The sequence below is a fragment of the Gracilinanus agilis genome, chromosome 2 (genome assembly GCF_016433145.1).
Source record: "Gracilinanus agilis isolate LMUSP501 chromosome 2, AgileGrace, whole genome shotgun sequence".
NCBI lineage: Eukaryota > Metazoa > Chordata > Mammalia > Didelphimorphia > Didelphidae > Gracilinanus > Gracilinanus agilis.
Window position 1 is genome coordinate 82,393,006 of NC_058131.1, and position 14,751 is coordinate 82,407,756.

General features: G+C 35.9%; 1 protein-coding gene across 1 annotated transcript in view; it reads right to left on the reverse strand.

The window, feature by feature from the left end:
- The window catches only part of PRKD3 (protein kinase D3), an 86,307-nt gene that overhangs the window by 14,302 nt on the left and 57,254 nt on the right, over window positions 1-14,751 (reverse strand). Inside the window, exons 7-13 of the mRNA XM_044660624.1 lie at window positions 14,052-14,235; window positions 12,781-12,904; window positions 11,936-12,013; window positions 6,688-6,964; window positions 4,577-4,629; window positions 3,089-3,161; window positions 247-353 (exon numbers count right to left, since the gene is read on the reverse strand). Coding sequence (XP_044516559.1) covers window positions 247-353; window positions 3,089-3,161; window positions 4,577-4,629; window positions 6,688-6,964; window positions 11,936-12,013; window positions 12,781-12,904; window positions 14,052-14,235 — 896 coding nt within the window. The remainder of the gene's footprint in view (window positions 1-246; window positions 354-3,088; window positions 3,162-4,576; window positions 4,630-6,687; window positions 6,965-11,935; window positions 12,014-12,780; window positions 12,905-14,051; window positions 14,236-14,751) is intronic.

Here is a 14,751-nt window from a genome sequence, read left to right on the forward strand (position 1 = left end):
ATACCCTGAGTCCCCAAAGTTATGACTTTAAGAAGACATTTTACCAGAATTTGATACCTAAATATAACATAGTAGAAAGTTTTCTTTACTTATTATCCTGCAAGTCTAGTCTTAAATTAACACTTTATGCTTTCCTTAATGAAAACTAACTCTGCCATCTACCTATGGACCAAAGAAAGTAAATGTTAGTTTTGCCAACACAAAAGAGAAACTAAAAAGACATGAATATAAGTATTGCTATCTTACCTGCAGAATAGCCACTTCATTACGAAGCTGACTTTCTTGTTTTGTGGGGAATCTCATCTTATCAATCACTTTAATAGCCACATCTCGTCCAGTTTTTCTATGTTTTCCTGGAGAAAAAGAATTAAAGTTATTTTATTAAAAAAAAAAAGCAAAGTAAACACAGCTAAAATGAAAGCTTTCCTAAATATCAAACACCATATTGGAAAGTTATCCATCAGTTGAAATAAGCAAGCTTACCTGAAATGTTGTAAGTTTGCTTGTGCATTTCCATCCTTTCTAGTATTTAATTAATTTAGAATTTAATTTACCTCCCTAACCTCTTACTGATAATGAGAAGGAAAAAGCTGATATTTTCCCTTCTATATTTATTTACCTACGAAAAGATTATTTTAGGAAACTCAGCTGGGACACTTAGGAAGGCAAAAAATGTCTTTGTTTGCTGAAAGTAGTAGAAAGAGTGCTTAGAGGTAGTGATACCCAATAATGTGCTCTAATCAAGCCCTCAGTAGCTTAGTTTGGGAAGAAAACTAGGCCTCTGACTTCATTTTATTCCAGGCTCACCCATCTTGGCAGAGCAGCATCCCTATATTCTTGGTAAAATACTCTGATGGTAACTCCTTCTACTTTCCTTTCCCAGTGGCCAACTTTATGGTAATTTACCTCTGCTCCAAAGCTATTCTTCCAAAGGCAGACCTAGGGGTCTGGAAGTCTTCTGAAATTGGCTGAGATGACAAGAGTTGGTGCTCAATTGGCACAGCCTTTAAGAACTTGAGGCAATGATGGGTTGAGGTTAGGGACAGAATAAGAAGAATAGCTAGCACTGATACAGCATTTTTAAGGTTTTTCAAGGCACTTTACATATTGCCTCCACTGATTATCAAAATAACCCTGGGAGGTGGATGCAATTATTCACATTTTACAGATGAGGTAACTAAGGATGAGAAAAGTTAAATAGTTAACTTGCCCTGGAGGAGGGGAGGTTGTCAAATAACTAGTAAGTGACTGAGGTAGGATTCAAGCATGGGTCTTCCTATCTCTAAGTCCAGAATGGCAATATCCATTGTACTCTAGCTGACTCCATACCACAAGAAGGCCTAAGAGGGGGAACTTTAATAGAAACTGATAAAATAAAAAATTTAAAGGGGGAAGAAATTATGTAAATGAGTTAATTATCTCATATTTGTAGCACTCCATGCACTCCAATACCACAAATTGTTGTGATAGATGATCTTTCTCTAACTTTTTCTAAATTGAAAATAACACACAAAGTCAGAAAAATAAGCTTTAGATAAGGTTGGAATATTTTTCTAACATACTTAAGGGCACCAGTTCCTCATGAAATGTCACAAGATTTATGAATACCCACATCAGTGAGATCATCAATTCATCGAAGTTTTGGAATCTTTCAACAAACCATTTTCAGAGTTGTAATGAATGATATGCACTTATTTATGAGGCAAACATGGTATTGAATCTAAAATTTGATGCAAATAACTCTTCAATTTATATAAACAGTCCTAGTCTGTCTCCTGAGTTCTAATCTCACATTATGAGTAGACATTTCATATGAGATGTCCCATAAGCAAATCAAACTCAACACGTGCAAATATCATCTCATCTTTTTTTCACCAAACCCAACCTTCTCCCAAATCCCCCTATTTCTCTCAAGGACACAAAAATGCTCTCTATTACCCAGGTTCATAACCATATGCATATCCTTGACTCCTCACTCTCCCTCCTCTTACATAAATAATCAACTGACAAATTTTGTCATTTCTACCCTGAAACATTTTTTATATTCGTCCCCTTTTCTTCTACTCATACAACCACCATCCCCTCAAGCCGTTGGCACCTTGGATCTCAGCTGTTACAAAAGTCTAATTAGTATCCCTGATTCTCTCTATATGCCAATCCAATCTACAAACTGCTGTCAAAATGATTTTTCTAAAATGCAGGTCTGATCAAGTTATTCTTATACTGAATAAACTCCAACAGCTCCATACTCAAAATTAAGTTCTCGTTAATTTCTTCAAGTCCTTCTCAAGTTAACTTCCACCTACTCCTCCAATGTTATAAATTACTCTCTTTCCCATACTCTATGATCTAGCCAAACTGGACTTCTTACTGCTCCCACACATGAAATTCCAAGACTTGGTAGTGGCTGTCCTTCACAGCAGAAATAAATTCTCTTCTCACTTTCTCTTTTGTTACCTTCAAAATCTGCATAAGTTCCACCTTCTAGATGACAGTACTGGGCATATACCCAAAGAGGTCAATGACAAAAAGAAAGGCTGCAGATCCTATAAAATATTTTTAGCAGTATGTTTTGTTGTAGCAAAGAATGGGACACAAAGTAGATATTTATCATTTGGAGAATGTGTAACAAGTTGTTGTACATGAATATAATGAAATATTACTATGTATTAAGAAACAAATATATGGTGAACAAACCAAAGCAAGGAAAGATTTTATTATACATAAACAAAGGCAAAGTGAAATAAACAGAACCAGGAAAACAACATAAATACCACAGGGCAACAAAACTACCACAACTACACAACAAAAACTAGACACTGAAAATTTTCAGTGGCCAAACTTAGCCTCAAAGAAGAGATAAGATATTTTTCCCTGAGCACTTTATATAACAATAGACTTTTTCAATATGTTGGTTACTTCTATTTAACTTTTTCCCTTTCTCTTTTATACTTTAATACAAGAAACAACTCTGTGAGTGGTTGGGATGAAAGATACAGTGGGAAATGTTAATGATATAAAAATAAAAGGCATCAATAGAATTTTATTTAAAAAAAAAAACAACTAAAGTCCATCTGTAATGGCTTACCTCCATATACAATGCCAAACTGTCCTGAACCCAGGACCTCATCAGCAAAGATCTGGTATACCGAACTAATATCCTATTTTAGGGGAAAAAATTTTAATTTTATATTGAAATATAATTTAAATTAATAATGTAATATTTAATAAACAGATACCTCCAGTGACTCTTTCCATTATAATAAATATGCTAGCTTTCATATTTTAAAAAATCCTACTTAAAAAGTAAAATGTATCTTTCAAGATATAGGCTTTCCTTTACCATGTCTTTGAAAAGTTAATGCCCAAGTTTTATGCTTTTAATCTTAATCTGGGACCCTATATGTGAAAGAAAAATACATTGTTTTATGAGAACTTGACTAAAATTGACTTGATTTTAAAAAAAAATCCTGTGTCACAAAATTTGCATGTAGGATTAAAAGTCAATTATAGTTAAGGAAGATAAGAACTTTTTGCCATTATATTACTAAAAAGAAGTTTCTTGCCTCACTCTAAAAATATCTTTATCCACATAACTTGAAAGAAATCTTCCAAGGTTCATAATTTAATGGGCTTAAGCCGACAGTGTGAGGATGTGATACATAGCCCATGATTCCATTTAAATGAGCTTACCCTTCATCCCCAAATATTCCTTAGGCTTTCCTACCTCTTTCCTTGGCTCTTAACATTCCTTCCAAACAGAATATGCCCCCTGCACCAGTTTCTTTCAAAAATCTACCAATCCTTCAAGAATCAACTTTAACTTAATCTCCTTCCCCAACATCCTAAGTGAAAAGCAATTTCTTCCTTCTTGGACCTCAAATAAATTCTGTTTGAACCACTCTCCCCAATTAGCTCTTCATTTGCCATTTGTCAATAGATGCTCTGCTTAGTTTTCACTATATCATCATAATCTCCCCCACACCTCCATAATTCATCACGAAGAAGCTCCTCATCATGGAGATTGTTTCAGCTTTGACACTCACCCTTCAGCAGTACCCTCTGCTGCTTCTGCCTTTGACTAAAGGTCTAAGGAGCAGAGCAAAAAACTCCCCCTGAAGCTTCCCTTTATAGAGGATTCAGAATTCTATTTCTCTTTGACAACTTTTTTGCTTTTACCACCACCATCATCATCATCCCACTCCCCCTACTTCAGTTTCTTTCTTCTTATTTGTGTCCCCAGAGCTTAGCACCAATGTACCAGGTACATAGTTGGCACTTAATAAATATTTACTGCATTGTATTGAACTCTATGGCATTTACTGTTGACCAACCATTAGGAATGACATTGCATACTGCTTTTCATTGTAGTTATGTGAGTATATGTATAAATCTCCCTGCTAGGCCATAAGCTCCTAGAAGGAAGAAAATATGTTTTATTCACCTTTTTATCTCCCACAGGGCCTAGAGTACCTTGTACATTGAAAAATGTGTTGAAATGAATGTTTATCCTTAATAAGTTTTATCATATATTAATCAGTTAAATGGTACATTTTGTCAAGACTACATTACTTACCACATTCTCCTGGACCTGGCAGTTAGATACAGAAATGCTAATAGACAATTCGTCTGTAAAATGTAAAAACAACAAATTAGTGGAAACAACAAAAAATGTTTATATTCTACTTAACCAAACAATGATTTTTTAAATTGTAACCAAAGTAAAAATATATATATATGTGTGTGTGTGTGTATACTTATATATACACATATATACATATATATATACACACACATATATATATATATATATACATGAGATTGTGAAATGAATAGACTTAATATGTGAATAACAGGGGGGGAAATGAAATACAGAGGAAAAGGGTTGAGAGCATGGAAGAAACACAGACAAAAATTGTTATTTTTATAGCTTTAAAAATCTAAAAACTCCACCAAAAAAGAGACACATAGGTTCAAAGAGTTAGAGCTAGAAGTTATTTAGCCCAACTCTCTTATTTTATAGATGAAAAATCTGAGGCTCAGAACAGTGAAGTGGCATCTTCAAGGTCACCAGAGCATTAAGGAACAAAAACCAGATCTAAATTCTGGCTCTGGACCCTCTGCCATGCTGCTTCCTCAACAAAGGTGAGATGTTAATAGGCTAAAAAAAGAAAAACAATTAAGAAGATCACAGTGTCTCTCTCAACATTACTTCTAAATTGCTAATGGAATTCATGAAGCTTTTCATGAACCTAAAGTTCATTTTAAGTTTAAGCAAGGAGTCTTCTTGTCTAGGCTAACACCTTTTCAAATCTTTATTAAAACAAGAGCACAGTGCTACTCTATGTTGATCTTCCTCAAACATTGCTTCTGTCATATCATTACTTCTCAGAAAGGCAGTGGTTTCCAAATGCCTCCAGAAAGAATCTTTGCAGGCCCTCTAACTCTTTGCCTCTTCCTCCCTACTCAACCTCATTTCCTAGTGTTCCTCAGATAAACAAATAGCAGCCTCATTCAGCTGGATCTGTATGCTGTCCTATCTACCATCATGTCTGCATCACTGCCCCTACTTATGCTCCACTCTTGGAACTGGGCTGCCCACTGTCTTCATGTACCCAAAGACCTCTCTGGCTCTACTCCTTTTAAAAGCTCAGGCTCAAGCCCAACTTCCTCCATCAACCACTTCCCAACTACTCAAACCCACGCTACTCTTCTCCTCTGAACTGGTCAATACTTATGTGCACCAGTGATGTTAGCAACTAACTTTATACTGCCTCATGTTGTTATGTAACTCATTTATGTGTGTACATTATATCTTCTCCAACCAGAATATGAGTTTTCTGGGGGCAGGGAGGTGTTCTACTAAAGTTACTGGCACAGTGCTGAGCACAGAGGAAACACCAAACATTTGCTCAAAACAAATAAATTACAATGGAAGCTCTTTTATAACTTTTAATATTATGTCTTGAGTCCAGTAAACCAGTTAAGTCCTTTACCCTTAAAGTTTATAAAACCATAGGAAACTCAGAAAAGGGCTGTTGTGCCATGAGCCTCACTATACTAGGACTACTATTCAATTTTTAATGCTCACTTAAACTTTTACAAAATTGAGGTTAATATAACAAATTTTTTTTCCATCCACTATTACTGACTATATATAGCTAGGCAATTTGTCCTAGGGACACAAAGTAAAGCAAAAGCATTGTCTTTGTCATCAAGGAGCATCATATTCAACTGGATGAGATATCATGTAGATAATTTTCTACCTGAAAGATATATGGTATAAATAGAAGTTTATTTCAGAGGAAAGATACTAGCAACAAGGAGCTCCCTGTACAAAGTGGGACATGAGAACCTACCTTTTATATTTCTGTAGGAAATTAAGGATTAACCGTGTCACATATTTCACTTAACAAGCAGAACTTATTCTTTACCTCTATAATTCAATTCCCCATAATTGGTATATACTGACACATAATTCAGTTATGAGCCAAAATAAAAGTTATTTTTATCTATAAAGTTATTTATTATCTACATCAAGAGCAAAAAATGGTTAAGAGTTAACTGCTGCAAGGGGTTATTACAAGAAACAATATTTTCATGAGAGAATAAGTAGCAAAGTAATGTACTATATAACTAAATTAATGCATTCATACTAAAATCATCTTAAACAACTTGAATGCTTACTATGATCTTTTCCTTGTCCTGGAGAAGTACAAACGCTAGCTTGAGGGGTAACTGGCATGAGAGCCTGACGAATGGCCTTTTCCCAGCTCTGGGCTACATCGAGACCCACTCCTGTGGCAGCCAGAACTGGACTGTGACAGCTGCCTCCATTGTTCTCACCCACAAAGTAGACCATCGTATCAGTGATGATCTCAAAACAGTGTGGGTTACTGCCGTGAGAAATGTGAGTGAGATCTTGTGGTGGAGACACGCGGAGAATTTCTGAAAGTGGGATTTCCTGAAATAAAAAAGGAAGCATTGAAAAATGTGAATAAACCTTTGTTCAGACACACAAAGTATTTAAGATCTTGAATCCGAGATGAGAAAAGCAAAAAAGAGGCATGGTGCATAAAGGAAGGAGCACATGGCCAAGAACTGGTCTTGGGCTTACCAACTTTTGCTTTTAGAAACCTGAAGGAACCAGCAATATCAACAAAGGCTCAACAGAGAGGACAAACAGGATCCAAGCCTCAGATTAGGCTTGAGCCAACATTTCTTTATCCATGATGTTGCTCACATCTCATCCAAGGGGCAAGGAAATGATGTTGGAGGGGGGATTTGTTACTATTACCAGCATTTGCTCTTACCAACTGCCACCAAATCAAAGGATTATGGATTGGACCTGTGATGTCATTGACACAGTGTAAAAAGTGAAATTTGGGAAATGTATAAAACTACATTTCCCGTGATCCAACATGGTCCAACTGATTTCCGTCTCCGACGTCTTGACGCAGGGGAGAGCTTAAATCTCGTGGGTTAGGAGGGAGTGGTCTCTTTTGCGAGTAGGCCATGGCCAGAAAACAGGAGAAAAAATGGAGGCGGCAGTTTTGAATGCTTACAAGCGCGTGGTCTAATGATTTTATCTATCAACATGGCTTTAATTAAAATACTAATTTATATTATTATAGCAGCCTTTATCATTTTTAATTTTTATAACAGGGAACTTCCAGACAAGGAAACTCCATCTACCAATGCAGGCCAGCACCTTCTCTGCAGTGTACAATCCTAGAGAATGGCCTGTGGCATTGAGAAGTCGTAGCCGTCCAAGATCAAATGGCCAAGATCCATACCAAGTGGGACATGAACCCATGTCTTTCCAGTCTTGAGGTCAGCTACCTCTTCACCAAATCAAATTAAGAAATATTTTACTGAGGCCCTACTAAGTCTGATATCCTATAAAGGAAATAGGAATCATGTGGCAAAAGGAGAAGGGAGATAAGGAAGTGGTCTTTGTATAAGACATTCATCTTTCTATTACTGACCATAACTCTTTGGAGCAGTGACATCAAGGTCACCTAAGACACAAATGAGGCCAATGACAATAGCTTAATAATCGATTCAACCATAAAACCTTTTAGAGCAGTGAAATCCAATCTACCTTCTGAGGTATAAATGAGGGAATGGCTTAATAAAAACCCATCTCTTGTCCTTTCTCATCTTTACAAGAATGACATTCATCAGTATTGCTCAATGACTGTCGGGCTGAAACACAGGCACCAGTGGGTCTAGGCATTCAGGAAGACAAATCAGGAACTATGGTCAGAGTAGGCAGTAACAATCAGGATATAAAACAAGCAAGGCTCAAGTCAGCTTTCGAAGTCAGTACATCTGAGCAGGGCAGCAATAGGGGATAGAGCAGCAGATCTGAAGTCATGATGACAGGGGTTTACATTGACTCTGTGACCCTTGACAAGTCAATCTCTCAAAGCCTCAATTTCCCCCTCTACCTATCTCTTTTCCAGCCCTAAGTCAACGACTACAAAAAGAAGGGCCTTTGTTTCAGGGAGAATGTTGGGTTAGTATATGTACTCCCCAACTTCCCAAAGATGATGCATTCTCTTTCTCCACTTGTTAAGTCACTTTTGAGCCATTATCACAGGTTTGACCTAAAGCAAAATAAAGGCATAGAGCTTGGCACAATGCAGGCTTTGAATATATATACATGTTGATTGAATTTACCTCATATGTTCTGATTTCTTTCCAGTGGACCAACTCAATGTACTGTCCACTCAACTGAACAACTCAGTCTAGACAACAGGCATTCCTTTATCCACTTGCTTTCTCTCATGTGGGCATTTAGGCTAAACTCTAAATTGATTATCGATCTCATTTAGGAGGGTCTGCAATGTTTTGGGGCTTGATACAATAAGCCCAATACTCTCATCAGGCAGAAGTACCTGGAGATTTTCATTATCTATATAAAATTCCTCTTCCATATAGACTATGCACTGGACTTCCTCCTAGATGGATGCAAACAGCTCTGGTGAGCACACTGCTCTTCCCTAGTGTTTTGCCTATTATCATATTAACAATTAGAAGGTCACTAAAAAAAATATTTGTTTTTTTCGCCATTGTGGGAACTGTGTATAACTGATATATATACAAGAGGTACTTTTGTTGGATAAAAGTAGTTGAAACATCATTTTGCTCTACCAAACTAAATATTTTATAGTCTATAAATAACAAATATTATATATCTTATATTCTGTATAATTTCAGTTAATTAGATTTTTTTAAAAAAATAGTTGGCTATAGAATATCATTTGCAAAAACCTGCCTGTTCCCTTCTCATAACTTCACCAAAGACATCCATGGTGTGTATATAGATTATTCTCATAAAAATTCTTTGAAGATATCACAGCAGTTACAAACATTTTCTAAGTCACTTGTTTTTGGTAATAGTAAGTATGATTTCCCCCCAAGTGCTTAATAATTCTAAAATTGCCTCAATGTCTTCAAAATTGCACTGTCTCCAGCCCAAGCCTTCTCTGGACAGACTTGGCAACTGATTTAATTCAGCTGCTGCTCTGCTTCTCTTTTAATTTCTTGGATGCTATTTCTAGGAGAGACCAAGTGCCATACTAAATAAAGAACAGTGCAAGGCTGCAGACACTGGGCAAAGTCCAGGAGTTTCAGGTTCCTCTCCTATAAAAAGGAACAATAAAACTAGCACCCTTCTCATAGGATTGTTGTGAGGCTCAAATAATATAATACCTGTAAAATGCTTTTCAACCTTACAGTTCCATGTAAATGTAAGCTGTCATTGCCTCTCACAGTACTCTTCAGGGATTGGTATAGTGGCTCTACTACTCCCGACAAAGAAGCATCCATCGCAGAAATCTTTATAGATTTTTTGCATTTTTTACCTACTTGTGCTCCCATGAAATTTAACTTTGTTGAATTTCTTATCAAACTTCTTCAAACTCTATTTTCTCTCCTCTATTTAGATAGGTACTATGAGAAGATCCAGTTTTACCATTCTTCTCTGGAAGGTCTCACAAATCTGTGTACTAGACCTTGACTCCCATTTGACTCTCTCCTTGGCAAAAAGATCAAGGGTCTGCTGGCTAAGGTGGCTCCTAGGTTCTTTTGTTCTTCATTTTCTAATCAAGAAGACATGTTTGCAATAGCTAAATTTCCGAATTAGGAGCCTTGCCAATTTCTTATTTTAAAATATGTACATACATACACACACACATGTTGGTGTGATAGATCTTTTCATGTTTATTTTTCTAATTTGGTATTGATTTTGATCTTTGCACTAACAAAACAGCAGTCTGAATATATAGATGGCTGACTTAAAAATGTTTTCAATATGTAACTAATTGTTTCCTATCTCTTTAAACGTAATTTGTTTAATTTTTTCTGACATTATTCGGCCTTCATTATGTCCAGTCCTCCAAACTTTCTTAGAAAAAGTTATCAAGATACATAGGCACATATAGTCTACAATCCTTTAGTCTATATACTTTCTTACTACTAGAGGGGGGCAATCTTTTACCTTCTGTCTTAGCACTGATAATAAGTCTCCATTCCAAAGCAAAAGAGCAGTAAGGATTAGCTGGGTTAAGAGACTTCCCAGGATCACACAGCTTGGAAGTGTCTGAAGCCAGTTTCTTATTCTTGAAGCATGTTTTCCATCATGTTTTGCTATTTTCCCTTCTGCCCACTTTTCTATGAAGACCACTGATTATTAAATATATTGTGAATTAACCTTATTGACTCTTTTATGGAATTTCTCCCTTCCTCCTCCCTAACAGATGCTGAGATATAAGCTGAAATCAGCTTCATTGTGGCTCTTGGTGCTTTATCTTAAACACACCAACATTGTCCTATGTCCCACAGAGCCTTCTCATTATCCTCTGACAGACCCTCTAATCTAATACTATGATCCATCTTTCCTCTTGGCTGATCCTTTCTTATGCTTCTCATTTCATTTACAGTAATAATGTTAAGACAGAGAAGGTTCAGGTCCTCTAGGACAGTGATGGTGAACCTTTTAAAGGCCTTAGAGGCCAAATGCCCAAACTGCAACCCTCACGCTGCATGTGAGCCTTTTTGTCCTCCACCTTACCCCAGACAGGGGAGGGAGGAAGCACTTCTATTGGGTTGCTGAGCAGAGAAGGGAGTGATGAGAGAAATGTCCTCAGGCATGTGTGGAGAGGGGGAAGGGAACAGACCCCTCCAGCACACATGCTATAGGTTTGCCAACATGGCTCTAGAACATCTCAAAGTGTTTTCTCTTACATGAGGGCCTCTTATGACCCTGGGCATGTCACTCAACCCTGCCTGGCTTAGTTTCTTCATCTATAAAATCAGCTGGAGGAGGAAATGGCAAACTACTCCAATATCTTTGCCAAGAAAACCTCAAACAGGGTGATGAAGAGTCTGAAACAACTGATCGAGGACAAATAATAGTAATAGTAATAATAACTAATATTTATATGGCACCATAAAGTTTGCAAAGTATTTTACATGCATCATCTCACTTCAATCCCACAACAATTCTTAAAAGATAGGTGCTATTATTAGCCCAATTTTATAAACAAGAGCATTAAAACTGAGAGCTAATATCTAAGACAGAATTCCAACTCAGGTCACTTTGACTTGAAATAGTATTTGTAAATTACTTAGTACTGGACATATAGGAGGTGATTAAAAATGATTTTCCCCTTTCCCAGCTCTTGATTCTAAGTTCAGATAGATTCACCTACAATGCCTCTTACCTATTTCAGCCTTTGTAAAATGAATATGCTAAAAATGTTTTACCTATCCCATTAGTAGTATTTTATGAAAGAACAAGCATAAAATAAAAATAAAGTCATGTGAATAAAAAGTAATGCTATTTATTATAATTAATAAATTCATCTTTTCTATATGTTTTACTATATTTTAAAAGGCTAAACAGTATGAAAAATTGAGTCCTTACCTTATAATATTTTGATCCAGATTCATTTTGAAACAATGTAAGAAATTTGCTGTCAAGTCTCCAATAATGTCTCTTTCTCTACAAAAACACATAAGAGGGTATTGTAAGTTTTGATTATTTACTTGAAACTACTTGTATGGTTACATTCATAGTCATAATATATATCTATATATATAACCACTCTAATATACTGTACTGCTGACATATTAATTCTCATAAGCACATGCATTCTCTTGGATAACAAGTTTGTTGAGGGACTTGGGGAGGGGATTAGAGGTGAAAGGGAGACACAAATCTTTATTATCTACATAAAAAAACTCCTACTCAAACCATCCAAGAAGATGAAAAGCCTAATATTATTCCTGAAGACCTTTTCCAAAGAAGGTCTTTTAAAACGGATTCAAGTATCTGAAAACTCTTGATTATATTGAGCATAAATTTTAAGGCTAACCCATAATTATCATTCTTCTGCAGGTAAAGTACCATCCTTCTTTGATACAAGAAAAATAGATTGTAACTATTCTCTCTACAAAAGTCAATTAAATAAAATCTATTTTTAAAAGCCTTCTATCTTTTTCATCTTTAGCCCACAACTTGTGGTGCCTTTCAACCTTCATTTACAGGCTAACTTCTTTCAATTAAGTATTTTCATGGCATTCCTCTGGACTCTTTCTGAATTCTCTATTCTTTTCCCTATCTATGGATATAAAACAATGCATGTTTTATCTTTTAGAATTCCTCTCAATATGTAAAAATAATCCAACACCTTAATGAACTTCTTGAAAGAATATGCAAAAACATTTTTAAACAAACATGAACACATTTTAAATTGTAAAATTACCAACCAAATTGTCTCTGCTGGTGTAGTGCACCATCCAGCCTTCTCTCACCATAGTACTGCTTTTCCTCTTTGTGTGCTTGATTGATTGTACGACTCTCATTAGTGGAATGTTATTGCTTGTTGATGGACTGAGAAAAATGTTTAAAATTTACTAGAAATGATTAAAACATAGTTAAAAAATCACACATAAACTTCAACTGATCAGAATTTTATTATGGCAATGCTTTTCAAATAATTCATAAAGCCCAAATACCTTAATAATAAGAAAATAAACAACTTTCTTCCACTCTAAACATGCATTATACTCTCATACTTTCATATCTTTGCTCAGGCTGTCTCCTTTAACTAGAATGTTTTTCCTCTTTCCTTTTATCTTTTCAACTTTCAAATGGAACATTCTTTATTAGAACGTTCTGTGTTGATATCTTCTTTTTTTGGTAGAATGAGAGCAAGGATTATGCTTTATATCAATTTTGCATTTCCCCAAAAGCATATGTAGGATGATGTTCTGCTAAATGAATGATGCTACTCAGAAACAGCAAACATAATCAGATTATTATGAGTTGCATTTTCATAAAATGTCAAGATTTCAGCTTTATGAAAGTTGCTCCAAGATTAATCACAATTATTATTTTTTAAACCCTTACCTTCCATCTTAGAATCAATACTATGTTTTGGTTTTAAGGCAGAAGAGTGGTAAGGGTGAGGCAATGGGGATTAAGTGATTTGCCCAGGGTCACACAGCTGGGACGTGTCTGAGGCCAGTTTTGAACTTAAGACTTCCTGTTTCTAGGCCTGGCTCTCAACCCAGCTGCCCCCTCACAATTATTTTTTGGTGAAAGTTCCAAAATATATTCTCTATGGCTTTTGCCATCAAAAAACCTGCTTTGCATTAGGATTATCATTTGGCACAAAATGGCATTATCATTTGTTAAGTGGTTCTACCATGAAATCATAAATTATAGATTGCTTAAAAAGCAGTTTTCTCTTTAGAAATATATTTTTTCTCTTTTTTTCCATCTACATAGGAAGGATAAACTATGTCAGTCATCAAAAATTCTGCCACAGCTATCAAGAAATGCCTATGGCATCCTCAGATTTGTTAATGTTAATCATTAAAGAGTCATCAAGTTACTCACTGAAGCTCCAACACCCCAAAATTTTCAAGGACCAAAAGGAGGCACCTTTAGGCTTTCTGAAATAGAGTTCCCTCTCTGCTTTGTCCTGCCAGTTAGAGTCAGTGTATTTATCATTTCCCAGGCATATTTATGCTACCTGATGGTTTTGACAGCTTCTTCATCTCTTTCTACATCAAGATCAGAGGGATCTAAGAAGAACATTTTGTCTTCTGGCGGAGATGGTTCTTCTGAGTCATCCAAACCACGACTACCATCACTGTTCATGTCACTACTGTCAATGTCCATTGGCATATCAATATCTGTTCCCAGACTGGAAGGTTCTGGCAAAGTTTTAAAGGAATTTCAAATTGTTGAAAGAGCAAGAAATTGAAAAACTATTTTAAAGTTAAAAGCAAAACATTTTTAAATGACTGAAATTTTAATGAAAACTCATTTTCTTTCATAAACATTTTTTTAAAAAATCTGTTTGAACAACAGTGTTTAGTCATTCATTTGAAAGCATTTATTAAGAGCTTACTATGTGTGGGGCAGTTAGGTGGCATAGTAGATAGAGTACTAGGTCTGGAGTCAGGAAGAGCTGTGTTCAAATATGACCTCAGGTACCTCCTAGCTGTGTGACCCTGAGCAAGCAATTTACTCCCAATTACCTAGCTCTTATCCCACTTCTATCTTAGAATTATTACTAAGAAAGAAGGTATAGATTTAAAAAAAAAAAAAAGACCTTAATATGCACCAAGCACTAGAGATACAAAAAAGAGGCGAAACATGGCACCTTCCTGCCTCCAAAGCAGCTGACATGCTAACAGGGGAGACAACATGCAAACAATCATGAACAT